This window comes from Ambystoma mexicanum, chromosome 4p (genome assembly GCF_040938575.1).
Source record: "Ambystoma mexicanum isolate Mex_15411 chromosome 4p, UKY_AmexF1_1, whole genome shotgun sequence".
NCBI classification, from domain to species: domain Eukaryota; kingdom Metazoa; phylum Chordata; class Amphibia; order Caudata; family Ambystomatidae; genus Ambystoma; species Ambystoma mexicanum.
Genome location: NC_090927.1, coordinates 468,272,699 through 468,298,515, shown reverse-complemented (window position 1 = coordinate 468,298,515; position 25,817 = coordinate 468,272,699). Strand labels below are relative to the sequence as shown.

General features: G+C 48.5%; 1 protein-coding gene across 2 annotated transcripts in view; it reads right to left on the bottom strand.

The window, feature by feature from the left end:
* The window catches only part of ADAM17 (ADAM metallopeptidase domain 17), a 1,432,827-nt gene that overhangs the window by 583,321 nt on the left and 823,689 nt on the right, over nt 1–25,817 (bottom strand). For both annotated transcript variants that reach the window (XM_069605995.1, XM_069605996.1), the window contains exon 11: nt 15,881–16,033. In XM_069605995.1, the coding sequence (XP_069462096.1) occupies nt 15,881–16,033 (153 nt within the window). The remainder of the gene's footprint in view (nt 1–15,880; nt 16,034–25,817) is intronic.

Sequence of the window (25,817 nt, the reverse complement as noted above, 5' to 3'; positions counted from 1 at the left end):
AAAGCTCCTTCCAAGACTTGTCTCACAACGTGCTGCACAATGAAACGAAACTGGGCGCACTGGAAATGGCCTTCTGTGACCAAGCAAATGCACAGGACTAGCTGGAACAGAGAGTGGCGGCACTTGAGGCTTATAGGCAATCCACAGAAGAAAAACCGGACAATGCTGAAAACCGCTCCCGGAGGTACAGTGTTCGGGTCAGAGGGGTGCTGAGAGAGGCTAAAGATCAGGACCTGAGGGATACATCAGGGGGCTGTTCGATGAGATAATGGGGGACACAGAAGTTGATTTGACATTGGACCGCACGCACAGAGTGGTGTACTCCAACTATCAAACACAGCAAAATCTTCTCCCGGATGTCTTGACAAGAGTTCATTTTTTCAAGACCAACAAACTGATTTGCCAGAAAACCAGGGAACAACACTGTCTGGAATACAAGGGGGCCTTCCTAAAATTATTTTATTTTAGGATCACTCTCAAGGGACAATCCAAAGGTGCAAGCTCATGAGACCCTTAACCAACTGGCTACGAGATAAAAGGGTTTGCTACAGGTGGGGATATCCCTTTCACATCATGTTTCAACTAGACTGAGTCCAACATCAATTTACTTCCCTCCGGGCAGCAGTGGAGACTCTTAAGATACCGGAAGCGGACTTGCACTTGCCAGACAACAGCCCCCATGGTCCCGCGGCCACTTGGGCGCAGTCTCAATCGAGGAAACTCAGAAGGAAGGAGCGTTGCAGGCCCTTAATGGTCAGAAGGGAGAGGAGCTTGAACTCTGAGGCCCCTACTTGAGGCTTCACCTCAAGCTTGAGGGAGTCTTGGCCAACTGAGAAAACAACAAGGAACTCAGGACTTAGGAGGAAGAGGCGGATATAGAGGTGCAGAGGCTGTGTTTAGCCGATTGTAAAGTGAATTTACGCAACTATAAGGGCACTAGGAGAGTACGCCCTATTTCAGGCGATAGGCCTGATGTTCACTCCATAGGAGAAGACAACACAGAGACCAGGCTAGATATGAAAAGGTGGTCTGCCACAAATGGGAGCTGATGTTACGCGCAGGGAAGAGCTTGGAATCAGGGGGAGTAAGTGCAATGAGGAGTTCTGAACAATGGCCAGGGGCTGCAGACATAGTGATGGAAAGGGATGACTGATGTGAAGATTGTGTCCCTGAATGTTCAAGGGCTGAACTCACTGAGGAAAAGAAAAAGTGTTAACTAAGCTAGTAGATCTGAAGGCAGACGTAGCCCTGATTCAGGAGACCCACCTTTTACAGCAAGACTGGCCGCGGCTAAGATCCAGTTGATTCCCCCACCTATATTTTGCCTCTTCCACTCAGAAAAAAAAAGGGGTGGTCGCAATCCTAATAGCTGGCTCCCTTCAATTTGAATGAGGAAAGGTCCTAAAGGATCTCCTAGGCAGATATATTGGGTTGACCCTACGATTAGCAGGCAGGGATCTCACCTTAGTGTCTGTATATGGCCCTAATCAACACCAGGATAAGTTCTACACTCACCTATTCACGCATATTGCGCAATTTCAAAAGGGAGAACTTGTGGTGGGTGGGGACTTTGATGTGATTTTAGAGGGGATGGTTGATAGAACAGACCAGACCCTCTGCCCCCCACTGAGGTGGTTAAAACAGTTTCCCTCAAAAAAGCTATAGGGGACATGCATCTGGTGGATATATGGAGACACCTGCACTCCCACAACAGCGAGACTATACGCATTTCTCATACGTCCATCAAAGTTATTCCAGAATCGATGTTTTCTTGGTGTCTGGCCCCCTTCTCCCGGGAATATCTTCTGCCACCATAGAAGTGGTGCTGGTATCCAACCACTCCCCCATTACTTTGCAGCTAGACGGGTACGGGCTGGGAGGTAGGAAATACACGGTATGGAAGTTGAATGACTCTTTGCAAGCGGACCAAACGGCATGTGCTACCATTGCAGAGAGAATCACCCAATACTATGGGAGAGGTATCATTAACCGGGGTATGGGAGGCTCTGAAACCAACGCAGGGGGGGGGGGGTTCTGATCAGCTTAGCGTCCGCTCGGAAACAATTCTTACAGCCCAACGGGTTCAGGCAGAATGAATGGTTAAGGATTGGCAGTCTCAATATAAGGTGGACGAAGGGAGGAGAAGGTATAGGCAGTTGCAGGTGGCGAGAGCGGAGTTGAAGACGGTGTGGGCGAATGACATCTCCCATAAGCTGCTCAGGACAAAACATTTCTATTACAGCACCTCGAACAAAGCGTCCCGTGTGTTAAGCTTATAAGCTTCAGGCAGAGAGGAACAGCACTACAAATGGGGAGCTGAGGGACACCCAAGACCAGCTACATGATCAGGAACCGACTAAAATCGACATATTGACACAGTATTACACAGAACTATATGCAGAAGATACTCTCAATGGCCCACAGCAGGACACGTTTCTGCGAGATTCCCCACAATATCCGAAGCACACAAACACAAACAGACATTAGAAACACCCATAACAACAGAGTAGGTTACACAAGTTATTCACACCCTCCCCAGGAATAAAGCCCCAGGACCAGAGAGGTTCACAGACCTGTTTTACAAGAAATTCTCTGAAGCCAGCGCTCCCCATATGGCGTCAGGGTTCAATTCCTTCCTGGAGACTGGGTCTATTACGCCATCAATGGGGGAATTGACATTAACATTGCTCAATAAGCCTGGGAAACACCCCACATTATGCTCATCTTACCGTCCTATAGCAGTCTTAAACTATGATGCCCAGATATACTCAAAAGTACTAGCTAGACGCTTTGCGGTGGTACTCCCCGGAGTAGTGGCGACAGACCAGACAGGTTTTGTCCCTAGCCGCCAGGCATTTGATAACATTCGTCGGACATTGGAGATCTCGGTCTGGGCATGGCAAAATAAGCAGTCGCTAGCTCTTCTCTCAATCAACACTGAGAAAGCGTTCGATCGGGTACATTTGGGATACTTGTCCAGGGTACACATTGGCTTTGGGTTTGGACCGTGTTTTGGTAAACTTGTATTGGCTAATTTTGTCCTCACCTCTACCCGAATAAATGTAAACGGGGTCCTGACGAACCCAGTAAACCTGCGGAGGGGGACCCGGCAAGGGTGTCCATTGTCCCCCCTCCTCTTCACCCTAGCAATGGAACCCTTGGCCTTTTTAGTGCGCTCCTCGAGGGATATTCTCGGAGTGGAAGTGGCGGGTTGCCACCATAAACTGGCGCTCTATGCCGATGACCTCCTTTCTTACATGCGGGACTCCCTAAAATCCTTACCTCATATTATATCGTTACTAGACAGATGTCGGGAGGTCTCGGGTTTTAAGATTAATTATTTGAAATCCACAATCCTTAACATAACTGAATCATGGGGGACAGTGGCGCGCCTGAAATCCAGCTTTCCGCTCTCATGGGCTTCCCACTCTCTGAAATATTTGGGTGTTCACCTTACGGCAAAATACACCAAATATTTTGCCACTGTTTGCTGGGGCTAAGCAAGATCTGGCGAGATGGGGTGCTTCCGAAATCTCTTGGTTGGGCAGAATAACGGCGATTAAGATGACCCTATTGCCAAGACCGTTCTACACATTTCAAGCGGTACCAATTTGGATACGCAGGGCAGTACTGAAGGACCTGCAGGCACACATTTTTAGATTCATATAGTCAAAAAAGTTCCCCAGAGTTGCTATGCATACGCTTACGACGGCGAGGGTAGCGGATGGGTTTGGCGGTACCCTATATTGAAAGCTACTTTTGCTGCTCATATTGCGCCAGTCCTAGAGAGTCAAACCACGGAGAATAACCAGAAGCACTGGGTCGCCATTGAACAGGAGGCACTGGGGTCCCCCATTCATCACTGGTGCTGGTTGTCCCCGAGAGCAAAAGGAATGGGTGGGAGAGGGCTCTTAACAACAAAAACTACACTGGAGTACTGGGACAAAGCCACACAGCGATATGCCACGACTACCATCCCCTCTATGACAGGGATATGGGGAAATGGCGAGTTCCCCTTAGGATTCTGTGGGAGGCGAATCTTTCGGTGGTCTGAAGGTGGGCTTAACAGGTTGGGGCAGTTGTTTCGGGATAACCTCCCGCTCACGTTTGACCAATGCAGACAGACTTTTCTAGTCAACGACACAGACAGATACGGATATATCCAGCTGAGACATTAGCTGTCCCGAGCAGGTGTAGCAGCCCAGGGGAAGCGAGTCACAACCATTTTTGAAGACCTATTCATAGAAGACCCCCCCCCCAGCAGCAAAACGTGCATCCCTATAAAAGGTGTGAAACTCCAGTAGATTTAAAGCCCCACACAGGTACATGTCTAAATGGGAAGAAGACGTGGGTAGGCCCATTGATGAGATAACATGGTACAATATCTGGACATGGGCAGGTAAGGCATTTCAGGAGGTCCAGCTCAAAGAAAATGGTTTTAAGATATTGTGCCGGTGGTACCGGACCCCAGAACGGCTACACAAAATGAATGCGCAACTCTCCCCCAAATGCTGGCGGTGTGGGAAGTCCCCAGGGCTTCTTCATTCATATGTTGTGGGTGTGCCCCACATTTCAAGGTTTCTGGAAAAAAGTGGTCGCCCAAATTAAGGATATTTGTGTATTGGAACTTGAACTAGACTGTTATTATTGGGCAACAAAGACTCCCGCATCATTACACGCTGGGCACCAGAGGCTCTCGTTTGGTCACCCACTTCCTGGTGGCGGCAAGAACTGGTGATAGCGAAGCACTGGAAGAACCAGTTATTAGGGAATGGTGGGCACGAGCTTGGTGCGTGGCCGCCATGAGCAAAATCGATGGGGCAATGCAGGGGCGGATGCCGTAGTTCCTAGCTAACTGGTCCCCATTAATCACATACGTAAGCGCACATGACAGCCCCAATATCTATCCTAGACCCCATGAGATGACATCATTTTCATTGCTAGAAGTTAGGGAACGCGACTCACGCCGCAGACAGACGTCATCAGAAGTCACTAAAAGTTGCATTTATACGAGTCTCCTTTTTTCTCTGCATGCGTCATAATGAATGAATATTTCCGCACCACTCTGTTTATGTTTATTTTTACATTTTCCAACTTCAACGCAAGGCACTTATCTCATGTTTATTGTCGGTTATGATTCTTCATGAGTACTACTGGAACCAAGTTGGGGAATTACATCTTTTCTGTAAGAGACCAATGCTTCATGTACTGGTGGTTGTTCCAAAGTGAAAAGTGTGTTTGTTTGTTTATTTATTTATTTATATTGCGCACCTGACCCGAAGGTATCTGGGCACATTACGTGAAAGTGCAAGTCTTAGGTTTCAACAGAGCGACAACGTGGTTAATAAAGTTAAAAGTAATAAAAAAATAAAAAATAATTTTAAAAAAAGGGTCCAATTGGGGCCTGGCCTTCTGCCCAGTTGCCACCAGCACCCCCTGACCCCTGCACTGTCCTCTGGGCCCACATCTCTCTCTGGGAGGATGGTCTCCACCCTGCACTTACCTGTTGGGTGGTTGACTTCCCTCTTCACTTGGGACGCCTTGACGGCTTCGCCCATGCAATTACCTGCTGCCCCTCCCTCAACGCGCATCTCTTGCGCTACCGCCCCTGGGGCACCCTAATAGCACTTAACTCCCATTCCCCCTTTTTTCACTCTCTCACTGCACTTGCACACTCTGAATGTCAAACGGCCTAGTAGGACCGCTGTTTACTTATTAAAAATTCATTGTCTTTTCCATTGTTTATTCACTCCCTTGTTCCCTTCCCTTTTGCCTTGTGGTACCTTGAAACACTGTCTTGTTGCACAAGCGCCTTATTAATAACCAGTAAATAAATAAATTCATGAGCTAGCCAAGTAATTGTTTAAACAATTGAGTTTTTGCTCTTGAGTCTGTGCAAATCTCTGGTGGCATGGTGTCCCAAAAGGCAGGAGTGTACCAGCAGAAGGCCTGCATCCCATTTGTTTCTTGCTTCTGGAATTGCACTGACCTCGAGATGAAAAGTGTATTAGCCAAGCAGGATGGTGCTTGGAGTGCGACTGCCTTGAAGGTTATACATGGGGTTTTGAAGAGGATTCATGCAGGTATTGGCAACCAGTGCAGTTCCCAGTTTGTAGGATCTGATCACATTTCTTGATATCAATGCATTAATCATGCAGCAGCATCTTGAACTGTTTTAGTGGTGCAAGGGCAGAGGCAGGGACTCTGTCCAGTAGTGAGTTCACCCAGTCTAACTTATCTAACAGCACTGTTTGCATGGCTATCCAAAGGATCAGCAGCAGGGGGAATGGTTTCATTCTGAGTTCTAGTTGATACAAAGCTACTGTGTTGGTCATTTTGGCAACAGGTTGTTTGTTTGATATGCCACATTGGCGCTAGGGGTAAGGGTCAGTATGAACCTTTCAAGGATAATGTTGGACGGTCCTGTTTGGATAACTGATTTTTGTAGCTTTATTTCCGAGGAGCATAAACTTTTGTAGGATTGTCTTTTAGGTATGTGCTCATTATCCAGGATTGGATGAGTATTAGGCAGCGGTTTAGCCAAGTAATGTCTCCACTGTGACTGATCTGCAGGTACAGCTGTGCAGCATAGACGTATTGGGTCATGGAGAGGTCTGGGTAAGTGATAAGAGGCTCCATGTATAGGTTGAATGGAACCCGTTACAGAATGGCCCTCTGTGGGACCCCCACATTAAACTGGATGGTGCAAGGATCTGAATGTTCCCCTTTGCACTATTAGGTGTCTGCCCAAAATTTTAGAGGTGAACCAGGTGAATAGTATGCAAATCCCATCAAGGTGACATAAGTGTAAGTAGAGCTGCATGGTCCACAGTATCAACAGCTGGGGAGAGGTTAAGTAGATAAAGCATTGCGGACCACCTGTAGAGTAGAAATTTCCATACATGTGGGTCTTAGATGAGATTGGTAGTCCTGCAGGAACATGTTTTGATCTATTCTTTCCTGTAGCTGTAGGACTTTTTTTGCTACGACTTTGTTCAAGAAGGGGATGCTTGTGATAGGGTGGTAGCTGGCTAAATCGTCTTGTTCTAGAGCTGCTTTTGTAAGAAGTGGGCGCATTACGCCTTGGCCCTTGATTAATTTAGTGATGGAAAAGGGGAGGATATCATCCTCCTATGTGTTGGGTTTAAGAAATGCGAGAATGACTGAAAAAGTAGGTGTTCAGATAGGTATGAATTTTGCCCATATCTGCAATGTCCTCGAGGGAGAATGGCAGCGGGGCTGGGTTGAGGGTGGAGTTACATTTAATACATGATCGGATTTTTACTATTTTGCCAATGGAGAAATATTTTATATCACTCATTCCCCCACTGATTGTGAAATTGGGGGTGATGCAGCAATGTTGCATGGTCTGGAAGGGAGTTCTACTTTTGTTTGTTGCCCCTTCCATCACTGTTGTACAATAGAACATTGTTGTGGTCTTTATGGGGGCAGGATGGTGGCAAGATAAATTGGTTTGACCATGGTGAGGTCTGTGAAAGAGTCATTTTTATGCCAGACTTAAAATCATGAATTTTCAGCAATAGGTTTTGCTTCTCTGCTCAGTATGCTGAACAGATCACCATCATCAGTAACTTTATTTCGGCTGTAAAGCCATAAAGTACACCTACAAATGAATAAAGCAACAATAAATTAAAAAGGTACTCACCGTAGTGACTAGAGTACTCTTAGTCCCCTTTCCTCCATCCTTGTGGGCATCCCCCAACAAGGGGACGGTATCGGAAACTTTGGCAGTGAAAAATTAAGCTGATCGTTTAAATTTAGTCCAGCATGCGGGGGCGCGGTCTTGGGCGGCTTACCTCAGTCCTCTTAACACATCGGACGCTTTAATACCTGGCTAAACTGAATACTTAAGCCCTTGACATACAAGCGGGGGAAGGTGGGAGGCATGTATGAAGGAAAGGGGACTAAAGACTACGAGTACTCTAGTCACTAAGCTAAGTAACTTTAATTAATCATACGCCTGTCCCATTACCTCCATCCTTTGATTCCACCGAACAAGACCAATGGGTGGAGCTATGATAACCTGCCTCATATGTAGGACGAAGCAAAAAGGTTCTTCAAAACTGCCTGACTGAACTCTGCATCTCGCCTGGAGCTGGTATCCAGGGAATAGTGCTTACAGAACGCTGAAGGAGTGGCCCAAGTAGCCACCCTGCAATGACATCCCAAGAAGCAAGTCTTTGAAACACGACGGCCGTGGCCTTAGCTCTGACTGCTTGGGAGTGGATCCCCTCAGGAATCAGTTGGTCCACGGCTGTATACGAATCCAAAATGGCCTGGAGCATCCACCGGGCAATCAAAGCTTTGGAAGCCTGGGTGCTGGGAGACGTGCCCCCAAACGTGACGAACAATGCCTCAGACCTCCTGAAATATTTTTACAGAGAGAGGTAGACCTTGAGGACCCTTGAGGTCCAGGGAAAGCATTGCTCTGTCGGCATCCGACTGCGGGTTCAGGAAGAACACCGGCAGAGATGTCCTGGTTCAAATTGAATGGAGTGACCACCTTGGGCAAGAAGCTAGGATAAGTGCGCAAGATGACTTTGTCACTGTGAAACGTAGTGAAGGGCTCGCATAAAGACAGAGCCTACAGCTCGCTGACCCTGCATGCAGAAGTGAGCACCAACAGCAACACTACCTTTAGTGTCAGCAGCCTGATGTCCACCAGGGCCATTGGCTCAAATGGCCTGCGCAGCAAGCAAGAACCACGTTGAGAACCCAGACCGGAAGAGGCCTGTGAACATTGAGGCCTTAACCACCGGGTTGGCTGCTGAGAAAACGTTTTCTAGGGAATTCTTGTAGGCCCCAAAGGCCGCCAAATAGGTGTGGCAGGTGTCGACCTGAATGCCGTAACGAGCCAGATGTGCAGAAAAGGCCAGCACGTCGTCCAGGGAACAGGTCAGGGAATCAAACCCCTTGTCGCTAGCCCAGTGGCAGAATCTTGTCCACCTACACTTGTACTGGGACCACGTAGACGACCTCGTGGCCTCCTGAATGCTGTCCCAGTTGTGCCCAGAGAACCGAGCATGGTGGAGTTTCAGCTGGTCAGGAACCAGGCCGCTATGGCCAGCCTGGCCGGGTCCATCACTGCCCCCACCCTCCGCGTCAGGAAGCCCCTGCTGGGGATCGGAAGGAGGACCGGTCCCTGGGAGCACAACTGCCGTCGTTCCGAGAAACAGGTCCTCGACGGACAGTGCGGGGCAATCAGGATGAGGCTGCAGCCCACTGAAGTCTGGAACTTGCGGAGGGTTCACTGGAGAAACAGTGGAGGAGTAAATACATAGAACCTGCGGCCGTGCCAGCAGAGTTGGAATGTGTCTCCCAGAGACATCGGACCCCGGCCCGCCCAAGAGGAAAAGCGGGGCACTTGGAATTCAGAGGAGATGCTAACAGGTCCAGATACGAAAACCCCTTCTCTGGAACAGGGGCAACAAGGAGTTTATGTGTAACTCCCACTTGTAGGTGTTGAACCCCAAGCAGCTGAGCTGGTCTGCTTCCGCGTTGCTGTCCCCCGGGAGGTGGACCGCTGAAATCCAAATACCTTCAGTCGGGGCCCATTCCCAGATTACCACTGCCTGAATGCGCAGGAGCAGAGGGAACGGGTGCCACCCTGCTTGTTCAGGTAAAACATGGTTGTGGAGTTGTCAGTCCTGACCAGAAAGCACTGTTCCTGATGAGCGCCAGACCCACCGCCCGGCGGAGTTCAAGCAGATTGATATGCAGAAAGGCCTCTGCCCTGGACCATGCGCTATTAACGGAGTAACCACTCCAGCCCAACAATGAGGAGTCCTTCGTCACCACCAGAGGGTAAAGGGGGCCCCCACTGCCACATTGCAGTCCATCAGCCACCAGCGAAGACCCGGGAGGAGGAACGAGGGAACTGGGCTCCTGTCTGACTGTCACCCAGTTTCCTGGTCCCAATTGGTCACCAGGTGGAGCTGGAGGCGCCTCAGCTAGAGGCGGGCGTGCTGAACCGTGAGCATGCAATATCCCATTAGGTGCTGGAACCACCATGCCGAGGTGGTCAAGTTGGCCAGAAAGTGCCCTATCGCCTTGCGGAGGGTGAGGAGCCTCTCGGGCGTGTGGAACACCTGCTGCACAGCCATGTCCCAACACACTCCAAGAAACACCAGATCCTGGGCGGGAGTCAGCTGCAACTTCCGCTGGTTGAGGAAAAAGTCCAGCTGGTGAAGAACGTCTGCCAACCGTTGGCAGGAGTGCACCGTCCTCTCGGGCGAGCTGGCCCTGGCCAGCCAGTTGTCCAGATAAGGGTATATGAGATGGCTCTCCAGGCAGAGGAGACCAGCAACCGCATTTATCAGCTTCGCAAAAATACGAGGAGCCGAATTCAGGCCAAAAGGCAGCACCTTGTACTGAAAGTGGTACGGCATAATCGGGAACCACAGAAATGTCCAATGCAGATAGTAGATGGGGACTTGGTCTGGGTAACACATCCAGTCCCCTGCGCACAGAGACTCTGCTATGTACGTGGGAGTAAACATCTTGAAGCGTTTAGCCGGAGCCCCTGTCTGACTGAGGAACCCGTTCCACTGCCTGCATCTCCAAACGAAAAAATGAACTCCCCTAAAAGGGCTGGGTACTGTAAGGAAGGCATGGTATCAAAGTAAGACAGACACAAGTGATCACAGTTCAAAAGTGTTTATTAACTGTAAAGTGGGTGAGATAAACACCCAATATAAACCTAAATCTAAGATGTTAGCAAACTACGACCATCAAATCATAATACAGTCCTAGTGGAGTCTAGTCAAATAAAAGGGCCGATACTAAGAAAACCTATTGCAAATCCTTACCACTATGCTACAAGAGTGTGTGGGATAATATTCACAAGAAAAGAAAGAAGTGTTCACAAAATGATAAGTCGGGATGTTATGGCCGGGGTCTCCCTTCCCCACGCTTTTAGCACGGGACAAGGCAGGCCTCTTGAGCACAGCACACTCCTGGGCTTCTCTGGCACGAGCTTGCAGTTCTTTTTCTCAATATCAGGACCTTCTGTGTCCAAGTCTCTTTCACGCAAAGTCTCTTGCTTCAGAGGGCCCGATATGCCAACACAACAAAACAAAAGTTCCTTCTGTTAATCTTCACATTGGGCGATTATCCTTCACCCATGGATACCCTTCAGACGGGCTCTGATCCTTTTCTCAGTGGTCAGCCTCCCTCAGTTGGGTTCAGGCCTTAACATGCTTGGCAATTGTAAACAGACTTCCGAAGGGCGATCACGTCTCGCCGGGTCACTCTGTTAACTTGTGGCAAGTGTTGGCTTTGCAAATTTACTGTTCGCACAGCATTCCCCTCAGCTGGGCGGAAACACCTGTTTCACAAATTCTCTCAATTGGCTAAAAGTCTTTGTCCATTTATCTTCTTAATGTTGCCACTGCAACTTTGAGCCCAACACAGTCCATGTCCCTATCAGGTTCTTCCGACTCACCGGCTGTGCTGAAATCGTTGGTGTTTCTTCTGCCGCTGGAGTCAAGGACGGTACCACAATGGCAACCATGTCTCCCCACCTTGTCTATCAGTGCGGGAGGGTCCCATGTACCACTGACATCCGTCACACCATTCGCCAGCTGCGATTCCCATTCGCAGGTTTTCTTAGTCAGAGGCTTTGCGGGTCTGGATTGAAAAGAGTAAGGGCAACTCCCTCCTTGACATCCTTTCAGGTCTCGCATTTTTTCTCCTCCATTTGAACTGCCGTCCTGGAGGTGCTTTCTCGTGCGTTCGGCCTTGCTCACAGTGTGCTCTCTTGTTCCACCTTTTATAAATATGAGGAAGGGAAAGGCAGTCAGTTATGTGTAGTTGTCAGCAATTGCCTGACTCTACCGGACCTTTGTGTTGGGACACGTCAGGTAAACGGCTCTGGTCTTAATCTGTTGTTGCTCACTGTGTGAGAAAGTGTTTGTGTAGGAAAAGGGGAAAGGGGTAGAGTTTCTACATATCCTACTTGGCAGGATGGGGACAAAGTGTCAATAGGAAGGGGATACCGCATCTCACCCTTCAGTGTCCCACTTCCACTCCCCAAAAACCCCTTGTCCAGGTGATCCTCCCTCACTGGTCCACCCCCAGGAACTGGATCCAATAGCGATGGCCATGTCCTGGTCACCTGGATGACAGATCCCCGGGGACTACCGAGTGAGACACCTTCAGGTTTCTCACAATACCCTGTCTGACAGAGGGGGGAAAGGCTGGTAGAGGAAAAGGAAGAGGAAGACTGAAGCCCATGGAGACTATAGAAAGGATCCAAGGACTCTCGAAATAACATTTGCAGCTGTCCTGGAAGAGAACCAGCTGGTCCCCTTACAGGCGAGCAGTATTTCCCAACCGTGACGTCACTGCTTCTTGGCGTCTGAGGCGGGAGCGGAGGAGGGGGAGCGGAAAAAAATGCAAATTCCTTTGCTGCTTCCTCCTGTGGTCAATGGGCGACGTGTCAGGCCTCCGTGCACTGCGGTCCCGAAAACCCTTGAAGCCGGTGAAAGCGCAGGGTTCGAAGTCGGTCCTGCCCCGAGACTGAGGGAAGGAATTCTGCCCTGGCATAGTCAGGATGGCTAAGGACTTGGCAGTTTGTGTGGAGGTCTTCTTTGTCAACTCGTATTTGATGGACGAATGAAAAAAGCACTCAAAGGGAAGATCCAGGATCCGCTCTTGGACGTGTGATGGAGACCTAGTGGCATGCATCCACAGCGTCCGTTTCATCTCAACTCCGAGGCACAGCCCTCTACCGGCTGTGTCGATGTGGGAGACCGAAGACTAGGAAGTCCTGCGCAATCGCCCCGGCATCCGCCAAGCTGGTCTTGAAGGCGGCTTGCCTCTCCAGAGGGAGATCGGGCAGATACTCCCTGAGGTCTCGCCACAGCTTCTGGTTTGCCGAGGCTAGCAGGGCGTCGGCATTCGCCTGCCGCAAATGCAGCCCTGAGATGGCATAGCACCGTTTGACAAAAGACTCAAGGACCTTGTCCTGCTTGGAGAAGCAACTGGCTCCTGTAGAGGAAGACAACGAAGACGATGGTTTAGAATACAACGAGGCAGCGGCCACCACTGAGGATTGCGGCTGGGGGTGGGAGGCCAGGAGGACCGGGTCCCCATCCAGCATCCTGAATCTGCTGTCTAACTTCTTGGAAGCGGTTGAAGAAGCAGTCTTCGCAAGCTGCTGGATCCCGAGGGGGCAGGCCTTCAGAGGCTATAGGCCTTTGTTCCTGATCGAAGCGCCGCAGAGCCTGCGGCGTGTAGCCGTAAGGCTGCAATGGGTAGATGTACCCGAGCGGTGATCAACCGCCTGTACCATCAAAACCACTGCCACTTCTTGAAGGAGTGGGAATGGGACCTTCTTGCATTGCCCAATCAATGGGCAAAGGACCGGGTAAAGCCCTGATCTGAATCCAAGATGGCCACCGGTCTAGCAGGCTCAGCCATGTGCTTATCCGCCATCTTGGGGCTTTGTGCCACGCCCGGGGCGGGAGGGCGTCAAGGCCCTGTGCCACGTGCAGGTTCAGACATGGGAGGACATGCTTCGGCCTGCTGGCCAGTAGTCGAATCGCCCTGGCTCAGGACCTCAGAGGTGGCTCAGGAAGCCTGTGCACCCTCAGCAACAGTGCTGGATCATGCCAAGGACTGATTCTTGGAGGTAGCACTTGATGATCCCCTGCCCCCTGGGACTCAGGAGGACGACGACAAACTTGATCACCCCCTACGTGGATCACTCAGTGGAGCTCATGAGCCCCTCGGCTTGGGAGTCGGCAGCCTTAGCGGCCTCGGGTCTGGTCACAGATTGCCCGATAGAGCCCCCGGGCCCCTCAGCTTGGGAGCCAGTAGCCTTAGCACTCTCAGGTCTTCCAGAACCAGAATCCAAGGTACCCTTGCCCGTGGAAACCACTGGGAAGGAGTTTCCGAGCTGAGGAGCCATACCAAACAAAGGGCCTACCTTGTCTTGTCGTGGTGTCCTGGAAAGGAACTCTTTCAGATGACCTAGGGCAAAGTACAATCATCCTTGCCCACGTTGGGTGGGACACAAGAGATGCCATGAAGAAGCCACAATCGAGGGGGTCGCACAAATCAGGAGACCTTAGGAGTTTAGAGCCAATCACCACAAACTCATTTGGGGGCAAGGAATCCCAGATTGAAGCAGCTAATATGTTGGCATAATCACTCTCCGCTCAGTGCCCCCTGCACACAAATTGACTCCACCTTGGGCAACAGGCAAGTCCCTAGGCAAGCCCTCAGGCATTGCTAGGTCTACTGTGTCTTTAACTGAAGTTGTGTCTGGGACCCAGCACATAGGACTGCAGGAGTGAACTTCATTGCTGGTATTTATACACACATTATTGTTAGCTTCCTTATCCTTGGCTTTATCTTTGAAACCCCACACATCCAGATTAGCATCCAGGAACAGATTAATTTCATCTATCAGTGTGCAAGCCTACCTTGGGATTCTTATGGTGCTTGATCTTTTTCTTCTCCATGCCAATTAAGGAAGATTTCAGTGGGATTTGCTGCCTAACAGTCAGGATTTTCCGTTTGGCATGACAGGACTGAGGAGGGGTAGAGTGCATAGAGTGTGTGGTTGAAAGGTTACAGCAGGTAATGGCAGTCATGGCAGTAAGGGGGTCTTGAGGGGTAACACGAGGCACAAGCCTAGCCCAGCCCAGCGTCTCACCTGGTTAATTGCTCCAGACGCAGTCTCAAATCATGAAACCCAACACAGTGCGCCAAACTCCCCTTTCCCATGGGATTCAGCCTTGCAGTCCAAGTTCCGGGTTTTTAAAAATAGCTTGAGCCTGACCCGGCTCATGGGGGCAGGACACCCTGGGGCAGTAGAGGTGACTGTAGTTAGAGTCAGTGGGCCTCAATAAAACCCTGGCAGTAGCCGTGCCTGTAAAACAGGCACGGCTGCTGGTGGAGTTGCATTTTTACCAGTACCTGTCACTGAGGAATTACCGGTAATTCCTGCATTGCCGGGTGCCGGTGCATCTGACAGGCGCCTGCGAGCACAGCTCATAGTATGGCGGTCCGGGAACTATGGTACCAGCATGCTTACCGGTACCGTAGTTACCGGATCGCCATGCTTATGAGGCCCAGTGTCCTTAAGGCTTCACTAGAACATCCACATGTCAAGGCCAGATTAACTTCTCCAAGTGGGCTCCAACAGATAATAAAAGCAGGTGGAACAGCCTCATCAAGCCACCTGCGGCACCCAACCCCACAAGCCCGCCCTTAGCAACCCTGGCTTTGCTGCTCCGGGCTTCAGGTTAGCCCGCTGTGCTCGCCGAGAAGTGCCTGATGGAAGAGGAGGGAGGGATTGCAAACCGCTGCACCTACGGTGCCCAAAACCGCAAGCCCGCCCTTAGCCGTCTGACTGCGAGAAGCACTGTCCTTGAGGGAGAAAGGCAGCGTGGCTGGGTGGAGTTACATTTAATGCATGATCTGATTTTTACTATTTTGCCAATGGAGAAATATTTTGCATCAATCATTCCCCTATTGATGGTGGAACTGAGGGTGACATAGCAAAGTTGCATGGTCTGGAAGAGAGTTCTATTTTTGTTTGTTGCCCCTTCCATCACTGTTGTACAATAGAACATCTTTGTTTACGAGGGCAGGATGGTGCAAGATAAATTGGTTTGATCATGGTAAGGTCTGTCAAAGAATGATTTTTATGCCAGACAAATTCTCAGCAATAGGTTTTGCTTCTCTGCACAGTATGCTGAACAGATTACCATTTTCCTGGCCCTCACTTTCCTATTCTTCCAAATTTGGGAGCTATTCAAAACAAGGAAATATCCACACCACTATCTAGAAGAAATTACATTTTATATGTGAAATCGGACTTGATTAATAAAACCATAAAAAACAATACCTTATTGTTTTCATGATCGCCGCTTACAGCAATTGGATACATAACATATCTCCCTCCACGGTCTTCACTAGGAGCACAGGCTGCTAAGCTGTCAGGATCATGCTCGGCTCCAAAGTTATGTCCCAGTTCATGAGTAGTAACCAAATCGGCTTCCTTCATGAGAACAGAGAACATTCATAAGGAGAAATATACAATAAGAATTCACATATGCACATGCATTTATAATAATTGATTTAGCTGAGAAATATACATTCTGGACACTAGAATAATAGGTAGTGGAGAACCCAATGCTCTTGATGACATTAATGTGTCAAAATATGTGGCACCTTCAAAAAATGCAAGGAACTTTAGGCTACAAATCATAACTTTTCCACTAAAAAAATGCATTAGTGCCTATTTTTGGAGGCAACCTGTGACTATGTAGATGGGCTTTGAATAGTTATTCAAGCCAAAAAGGGAGGAATGCACTAAAGAACTAGCCTGCAGTTACACAAAACTGCATTCTTGTGTTGATTTGCCTGTGTATTTGAGAGAAGTGGGGTCAGAGAGGGGGTATCTACACACTACTTTGGTATATATTATCTTGGCTCAAATCAAGTACTGCTGTTTTAAATGATAATTTGTAAAATAATGTAAACAGAGGCAGAATACAAACTCGTTAAAAACTGATGCAATTTGTTTTAGTAAACTATATAAGGCAAATCTTCAATCAAAAGCTTTGGAAAATCAAGTCACTGGAAGATGAAGAGGAAACTGCAGCCAATGTCTTGATCCCCTGCATAATCCTTTTTTTGCACAAATGCAATTAATGTTGAGAAGGTGTTATTAAGAGTACCATAGTGTACGCATTAAAAGATACAAAATTCCAAAACGTTCACAAACGTAAGTAGTGTTGAGATCAGCTTTGGTACAAATTGGTAAGATTCTAATGACAACTTTTGTAATACCCGACAGTTTTTATAAAGGAAAACAAATACTTACTGCAATATGAGGCAGTTACTGCGACACAGGTTCCCCTTTCATTGACCATATTCAATGGAAACACATTAGGCATGCCCTTCAGAACACAACATTGGCCCCCGTTACAAGATACAATATTTAGACAGACACGCAGGCAGAGCTTTACAACGCCCTTGCTAAAGTTGGGAAAAACTAATTTGAGCATTTGCTCCCATCAGACCTTTCAGCCCTCTTAAAGGATGAAGTGGCCAGATTAACAAACAACTGTTTGAAAGCTTACTTTGAGGCAGCGCAGTACTCCTCTGGTTTCACACTCGAGAGAGTACAGGTGGCCAGATTGATACAACTTCGTATAGAATTACATTTCCTGATTAACATACCAGTGATGTTGTCAGAGCTGACATTAATAATATGCAGACACCAGAGAAGAGTTCAAGGGTTTTTATTTTTAAAAACACCAAAATATCTTCTACTCACAATGTGGGCAAGGTACTCTAATGGGCTTCCCTCTCTTGTCTCCCATGGGGATTCCGATTCCCTAACCACCAGGTGTGCCAGTAAGCGATCAGTAACACCTAGTATCTAAATCTAACTGTAGGTGATGGCCTAAAGGCAACCCCTTGTCTATCTGGCCCTCCAAGGTTCTACTAGGTGTATCCTAACCCAACTTTCCCCAGGTTTGCCAAAGGTACCGGGTGGCTTTCTTGAGCCGGAAAGAAGACACCCTGGACCGTTCTCTCACTACTCCTTCTGCCTCACCCTTTACTCTACTTTACTCACTCGCTCCCACCCTTCTCTGCCTTCTATCACACTATCCAGTCGTCGTCTTCTTCTTGTGCTCTCTACTTCTGTCCTGCTGTTGACCAGACTCTCTCTTCACTGCTCTCAATAGTCCCTTCACCTCTCTACATGCCCTTCGCCGTCATCTCTCTCTACACCCTTCTCCTCGCCCCTCTTTTTTAAACCACCTCCATTTCATTTCTGTGGCACATTCAGCAGTTGATGCAGTGGTCGAAGTGGGCGGGAGTGGTGCTCCTATACTTTTTAAAATTAAGTTTCACTGTTCCTGTACTTTTATTTTAAAAATAAACTGTTCCGGAATGGTTTCGTTTTAAAATAAAAGTGTAGGAACAAGTTGAATCATGCACTTTCACTGCACTGATGTTTCCTTAAACAGCAGGTGCATGTGTTTGGGGGTATGTATTGTGCGTGTGAGGGGGTGTGGTGGTGGGATCTGTGGGGGGCAGGGGCATGCCAGTTGGGAACACAGTTGCACTACTTCTTTTCTTACACTTTGACCACTGAGTTGATGCAATTAATATAGTTAATACATTTAGGTCAAGTTCAACCAATTAAAGCTAAAACAAATGTCTCCTCTTTGCTGATCTAGGACTCTACAATGCATTCCAATCTCACCCGACCCACCCCAGAACCTTAACCACCTCATCCTTTCACCCGCTCCTTCACATTTCATCAGGTTAAACTAAAATCACGTATCCATTGGGGGTTGCGGGTTAAAGGAGGGTAGTTTTGATTAAAGTCAATCAATAGGGACCATGTTTTCAAATATCTTGTGTATTGGCCAGCCACAAGTGCTGTGATCTTTTTTGCCACTAGAATGTCCCATATTTTGTACCACTACATCGGCATTGAGGTGTCCGCGATAGATTTCCATTGTTTGGCAAGAGTGATTTTTGCTGCCAACAGTAATTGTGTACTAAGCGTAGCAGCACTTCCACCTCTTGAGTAGTGTTCTTCCGCTGGGGCACCTCGAAGTATAACCACTGGGTCCATCAGCAGAATAATGCCTAATATAATCTTGGCCGCTTCTATGATCTCCCAAAACTTTTGGCTCTTTGGGCACCTCCACCACACCAAGAAATTCCCTTCTTCTCTGCAACCTCTGCAGAAATCTGGTGAAATACAGGGTCAATTTTGTGCAATATCGTTCGGGCAAGATACCAGCAGTAGCATAGCTTCAGTGACCCTTCCTTGTTCCTAGTGCATCGAGAGGATGTGTTGCATGCCCTTATCGCCTTCCATACGTCCTCATCTATGGGCTGACCCAAGTCTGCTGCCCAGTAAGTTTTATACAGCAGTTCTGTCTGGTTATATTCGCTTTCTAGAAACTTACATAGTATGGAGATTCTCTAGTGCCACCCTCCTTCACCTTCCTTGGGGTGTGTGCCCCAGTGTCTTAACTGGGCATAGAGAAACCTTTCCTGCTCACCCAATTTAAAAAGTTATTTACATTGCGTGAGTGTTAGTGAGGTGGCGCCTTCATAGAGCTGGGTCATGGTTTCCAGGTCACCCTCTACCCAGTGCGTGAACACTTGCTTTGCTAGCCCCGGTGTAAAATCTGGATTATGCCATATCAGAGTTAGTGGCCCTAGGCATGCCAGGACGTCCCAGCAACCGATTGCTTTGCGCCAATAATACAGTGGTGCTTTAGTAGGTGATAACAGTTGGGACCCTACGGTTAGTTTAGAGCGGTCTAAATGCGGTAGCTTGGAGAGCGGAATGGGTGTCATCCCCTGCTCTAACTACAGCCAGCGCAGACCTGGCTTTTCTTGTCCCCATGTCCACAATCTAGCGAATTGCACTGCCAAATTATATCGCATGAGGTCTGGAATCCCCAGACCTCTGCAGAATTGCCTACACAGCAATACTATTCTCACAATGCATGGCTGTTTTCCCTCTCCAAATGAATGCGATAGTCTCTCGCTGAAGCTCCTGCAGGGCCCTAGTGGGGATTTTCACTGGCAAGGCTTGACAATAATACAGGAATCTCTGCACCAAAATTTATTTTGACTGCGGTTACCCTACTGAGCCAAAAGACCTCTTCCTTCCCCCATTTGTTTAGGTCCGCCTTCAATTCGCCTATCACTTTCGGGAGGTTTACCTTGTATGTTTTCCAGGGCCAAGCCGAAAGCTTAATTCCCAAGTAGTCAATGACGTCAGAGTGAAATTTTAGTGGGTGGAGCCCCTGAGGTGTACAGAGTTCATCCGGTTGTATCCCAACATTCAGCCCACTAGATTTGGCATAGTTTACTGAAAACCTTGAAGCTCCTTGGAACCTCTTTAACTCCCACATGATTGTTAGAATTCTCTGTAAAGGCTAATTTTCCAAACATAATGAGTCCCCCAGCAGCTTTGCTGGATTTTTGGGGTTTATTTTTTCTCCTGCTAAGAGTGAGACTCTTTTACTCCCACTCTTCGACATGATTTGAGGTGTTCCTTTATCTTTCCATGTGTTTTATGGGCTATGGGGTCTTTTACTCCATAGGGTCTCATGTGTTTTGATAGGGGTTACACAGCACTCTCCGTGCCGTAACCCAGGGGTTTCGTAGCGACCCCCCAACATAGACTCCATACCCTGGGACTGACTACTGTCTCCCAGGGCATGTAAAGTCACCACTGGCTTTACTAGTCCCAAATTATGAACAGAAACCAGTACAAACCATCATATTGTGGACGTACTGGTCGGGGCAATTCGATTGCCCCGGGGTCTGTTGTTCGAGGGGACACGTCTCCGTCCCCCCTGATCGAGTTTTGGCTGGTGGCAGTGGATACTACTTTTTATATTCGACCGCAAATATATCTCTATGGGATTTTCCCATTGTTCGAGGCTACCAACTTTAATTATTTAATTCTTATAGCCTCGAACATAGCACCGGTTTATTTATTTAATATTAATTCACCTGTTGGTATTTTTTGCCAGAACTCGATTCTAAAATGGTGTTTGTGTTCTCTTGTGTGACTCCAACCCAAGTCAAGCCCTTTGTTCCACTTTTTGGCGGGCTTCTCCACAGAAGCCTCCAAAATTGGTGCCACTCTGGGTACCACAGGGGATGTGGGAGGGGGTTTAGGCACCCTGGACTGAGTTGCCTTGGCAACTCAAGTCGCACTCTTGTGTGATTGGTCCAAGTGGTGAGCCGGCCGGCTCACCACTTAGCATGTTTGATTGACAGCTAGGCTGAATGAATGGGGGTTTGCTGCATAAAAGCAGGGCATTGGGGACTGGAACTTCAGAAGTCGCCACAGGACCTAAGAATCCGAGGAGGGAGAAGCTGAGCCGACCTGCAACGACACCACCGGTGGAGCCCTGCTGAACCGTCTCACCACTTTTCCCGACGACAGAGGAGATCTCCAGTCCGGAGAGTCTTCTCCCTTTGACTGGTGGGGATAACCAGTTTTGCCTTATTTTCACCTTCCTGGAGCATCTCGTGGCCGCCTTGCCCGTGCCAAGCATCCCGGCAACCGGAATACCACGGCTTACCACTACCGCGAAGAGAAGGGTAGTACCTTTTAACCGAAAGAACTCCGCGGCTGGTTTCTTCCCTGGCAGTGCAACGACCTTCATCTTTCCTCCACGGCGAGACCTCCTATTCGTCTGGACGAAACACCGACTTGCACCCGCTGCCAGGAACAACTGCCCCCGCTGGAGCTTCCTTCACACTTAAGGTACTGTGTCCCGCCTGGCTTCCCTTGCGACAGATTGTTCGGGGTGACAGTAAAGCCTCGACTTTCTAACCTGGGCTGGCCTGGGACAACCTAGCTAACTTTTCCTGACTTTAATTTCATTCTTTGTGTGTGAACTATCTACAAGACTCTTTGGGCATAACCCCACTGTGTGAACCTGGACCCCTTCTGCTTGCTCTCTCCAAGAGCTGGGCCTTGCAACTGACTTCCTTGCTCTCCAGTAGAACTCTGCCTATCCTGCCTCAGTGTGGTTCTTTTAAAATTATTGAAATTTGTGTGCTTCCATAAATCTGCCTTTTTCCCTCCCTTTTTAATAACTTATTAGAGTGCCATCTTACGTTAAGCGCTCACCTCTGTCTGAAAATAAGTGGTGTTTCTCACTAAGACTTAAGTAATTAGGGTTGTATATATATATAATAGTGACTGTGTGCTGAATTTACTTTTCTCTTTATGCTAGTCTAATTTACAAGTGTGTCTTTAAATAAATAATTATATACCAAAGCTCTGGTCAGTGTTTGCTTGTGCTACTGTATCTCTGTACCTATTGTGTATACTCTATATACTGCCTAACTCTTCTTGAGGGAAGTCTGACTGCTCAGCCACAGCTACCAAGTGAATCTGTGTGGTACAGACTGCTACCAAGTGGGTTTACTGCCAAACACATGGAGTCTAAAATCATTTGCAGTGGTCCCTAAAGGAACTGCACAGGTTTCTGCCTAACAATGATATGCTGTAGGGAGACTGGCAGATTTGTTGCAGCAAGGAAGAGATCATCTGCAAAGAGTAAGTTCTTATACTGCTACTCTCCCACTGTTAAACCCTGAATGTCCCCCAATCTCTCTGATCTATTGGGCTACAGGCTCCATTTACAGCACAAATAATAGAGGGGACGGAGGCAGCCCTGTGGCGTCCCCCTAGAAACAGGAATGTGTCCATATCTACGACCATTGACTGCAACAGTAGGGGCAAAGTTACATTTCTGAAGTACTTGATTAAGGTGTGCCCAATCAATCTGGTCAAATGCTTTGGTTGCATCAAGGGCAATCACCACCAATCGCGGTTTGGGTATATTTGACCGTGTGCAAACTGCCCGCAGCAATTTGACCGAAAAACAATTGCACGCATACCCGATTCGATCATATGGCGCCAGGCTCATATGGAGAGTCAGTCCTGGCGCCTATGGCGCCAGGCTCATAGAGTAGAACTTACCTGATGCAGACCATGCTGCAAGCTTACCTGATGCAGACCATGCTGCAGAGATCCAAGCCAAGTGAGGCTTGGAAGGAACTATTTTACCTAGGGACTATTTTTTACTCAGGTGGGGCTGGGGAGGAATACTTACCTGGGACTACTTTGGAATGCTATTTAAACCACGCCCGAAGAGCAGCACACGCTTTGCGTTATTCTGCATCCAGCAGCGGAACGCTCACCGTGTCTGCAAGCCTGCACCCAGTCTTCTGCCATGCCCGCCTCGAGTCTGCAGCTCCTAGAAAAAGGGAGGAACAGAAGGAGAAGAGGTTAGAATAAGAGCAAAACCTTCGATCCTTACCTGAACTCCGGATCCACCGCGCCTTCGAGCTGGAAGAAAGAATCATTTTACGCGCGCCGCCTCGCCTGCTGCAGCGCTGAACTCACCGGCCTTCGCAGCATCGTCACGATCCACCGCATCCTTCTACACGTTCCCGCCGCACTCAGGCACCTAAGGGGAACAAGAGAACAGCAAAGGTGAGCCAAGGGAATAAACAGAGGCAATAGTAACTACCCCCATAGACTTACCTGATTACCGCCGGGGGTACTATTCCTCTTCACGGGTCGGCGCAGTCTCCATTGCATCCTCGCCGTACCCCGGCCCCTATGGGGAACAAAAGTTCAACAAGGTGAGACGAAGGGACAAACAAGGGGAACTCTTCTCACCACAATAGACTTACCTAATTTTACCGCCGGAGGCATTATTCCCCGAACTTCATATTTTCTCTCCACACCTGAATAAGGGAGCAAGCCACAGGTTACATTTCTGGCCTTATTTTATTGAACTGTGTAGGATAAGCCAAATCCTTACCTGAACTTCGTCAGCTACCACGAGGAACTCTTTGCTGGGGTCAAGCTGCAAACTGCAAGGAATCGGACAAGAGTGAAAGTCAGACATGTGAACTCTTACGAACTACATACTTTTCGGAGTCAATATTATTCTGGAACTCACCATTCCTTTGAGCCAGTGAAGCAACTGGTTATCAACGCGCCCCTGCGCTCAATGCAGGATGGAGAGCTCATCTTTTCAAACCATCAGGTGAGACTATAAGAGGGGACATCAAAGGTGATCTGTGGGGAGAACAGCGGGGGTGGGGGACATTTACGCTCAACCCCACGGGTGGTTAATTCCCTTTCTCCATTTACAGAAGAATATTCCTACGGGCCAAGCAAACGAAGCTAGGTGGGCCAGTCCAGTCCGTCATCTCAGCCCTACGCGTCACATTGGTGGAGACCGCAGCTGTCCAGTTCAGATCGACGCCTCTGTGGGAGCCAGGTGAGCGTAACAAACACCTTCAGGTTTCTCACAAAGGTTGCATGTGAATCCATGAAAGATACCCATGCTGGAGAACAGGATTTACAGGTTAGTAACGTGTTCTTTCTCAGGCATTGGAACTTTATTGGATTCACTTACTGATGAATACGATTACAGAGCAGTACATAGACACAACATGAGAGGCGGCATAGCTTTACAGAAGCAACTGAACTCACCTCTGGAATACTCATGCAAACAGGTTGCAGAGCACTGCTTGGCCGACACAGGACTCCTCCCTGGAATCCCTGTCAATACAGTAGAATCTTGTGAAGGTGTGAACAGACCTCCACATAGCAGCCCTGCAGATGTCGAGCAGGGGAATACCAGACAGGAATGGCGACGTAGAAGCTATGGCTCTGGTGGAATGCACCCTTGGCTATGGCATTGCCTTTGCCCACAGGTCCAAACTAAACAATCAGTTGTGATGTATTTCGATACTCTTTTGTGCGTGCGATATAAAACTTTAAAGTGCGACATCCAGCGAGTGCAAGGCTCTCTCAGCTGGAGAAGTGGGAGCACCAAAGAAAACTGATAAAAGCAAAGGTTCATTAAAGAGGAACGCTGAGGGAACTTTCAGCATGAAGGAAGGATTTGTGCAGAGCACCACCTTGGATTGGTGAAAAGCCAGGAACAGCTATTTACAGGAGAGGTCTTGCAGTTCTTCCACATGCCTGGCAAATGTAATGGCCACCAAGAAAGTGGTCTTCCATGATAGAAACTTCAACGGAGCCCGGTGAAGAGGTTCAAACAAAGGGCCCATTAATTTGCAAAGAACAAAGTTGAGTTCCCACGCTGGAGCTCGAGCTTTACCAGGAGGAAAAGCCACAAAGAGTCCCTGGAGGAATTCTTTAACCAGCCTGTGGGATCACAGAGAAGGCTGGCCTGTAGTGCGAATGTAGTGAGAAATGGCAGTTAAATTTACTTTAATGGATGCGTGCGCCAGTCCTGCTTTTGCCAGGCTTAGGAGATATGGTAAGACTTGTGCAGCTTTGATTCAAAGAGTGTTTAGATGATGTGAATGACACCAAATGGTAAACAGTTTCCATTTGTACTTGTAGCATGATAATGTAGAAGGTGCACTAGCCTTTGAAAGAATAGTTCTGCATTCTAGAGGTAATGTGAAGCATCCAAATTATTGGGCTGTAGGACCCAATCCCTCAAATTTAGTGATGCTGGATCGTGATGCAGTACATGTTCCTCCATTCCTGATGCAAGGAGCGACTGACAGGTGAAGTAGATTGGCGTACCAAATTTGGCGCGCCCATGCTGGGGCGATTAAGATCATCACGCAGCTACTCCATTTGAGTGTGCTTAGTACTCGCAGTAGAAGTGGAAACAGAGGGAATACATAGAGGAACCGATCGTCCCACGTGATGGAGAAGGCATTCCCCAGACTCCAACGCTTGAGGATAACGGCTGGCAAACTGGGGGCACTTAAGCGTTCGGTGCTGTGGCAAACAAATCTATGTCGGGTGACCCCACCGGGAAAAGATGTGAAGAACCTGGCTCTGGTGGAGCTCCCCTTCATGGCATGATCGTAGCTCCCTGCTGAGGTAATCTGCAATGCTGTTGTGGATCCCTGTCAGATGGAAAGGGAGGAGAAACATATTATGCAATATTTCCCACTTCTACAGTCCTTGAGCATCCTTGGAAAGTACTGGAGAGAGGGTACCACCCTGCTTCTGGATATAATGGTCCTGTTTTCGGTGAAGATGCAAAACACTTTGTTCTGAAGTTGTGTTTTGAACAATTTCAAGGCCCAAAACACTGCTCTAAGCTCCAAGACATTTATGTGTAGGGCTTTGTCTTTGTGTTGCCACAGTCTTCTGGCGTGGTGTTAACCCGTGTGGGCTCCCCATCCCTCCACGGAAGCATCAGTGGTGACTGTAGCCTGATGAACTGGGAGGTGGAAAGGGGCGCCCTGTGTGAGGT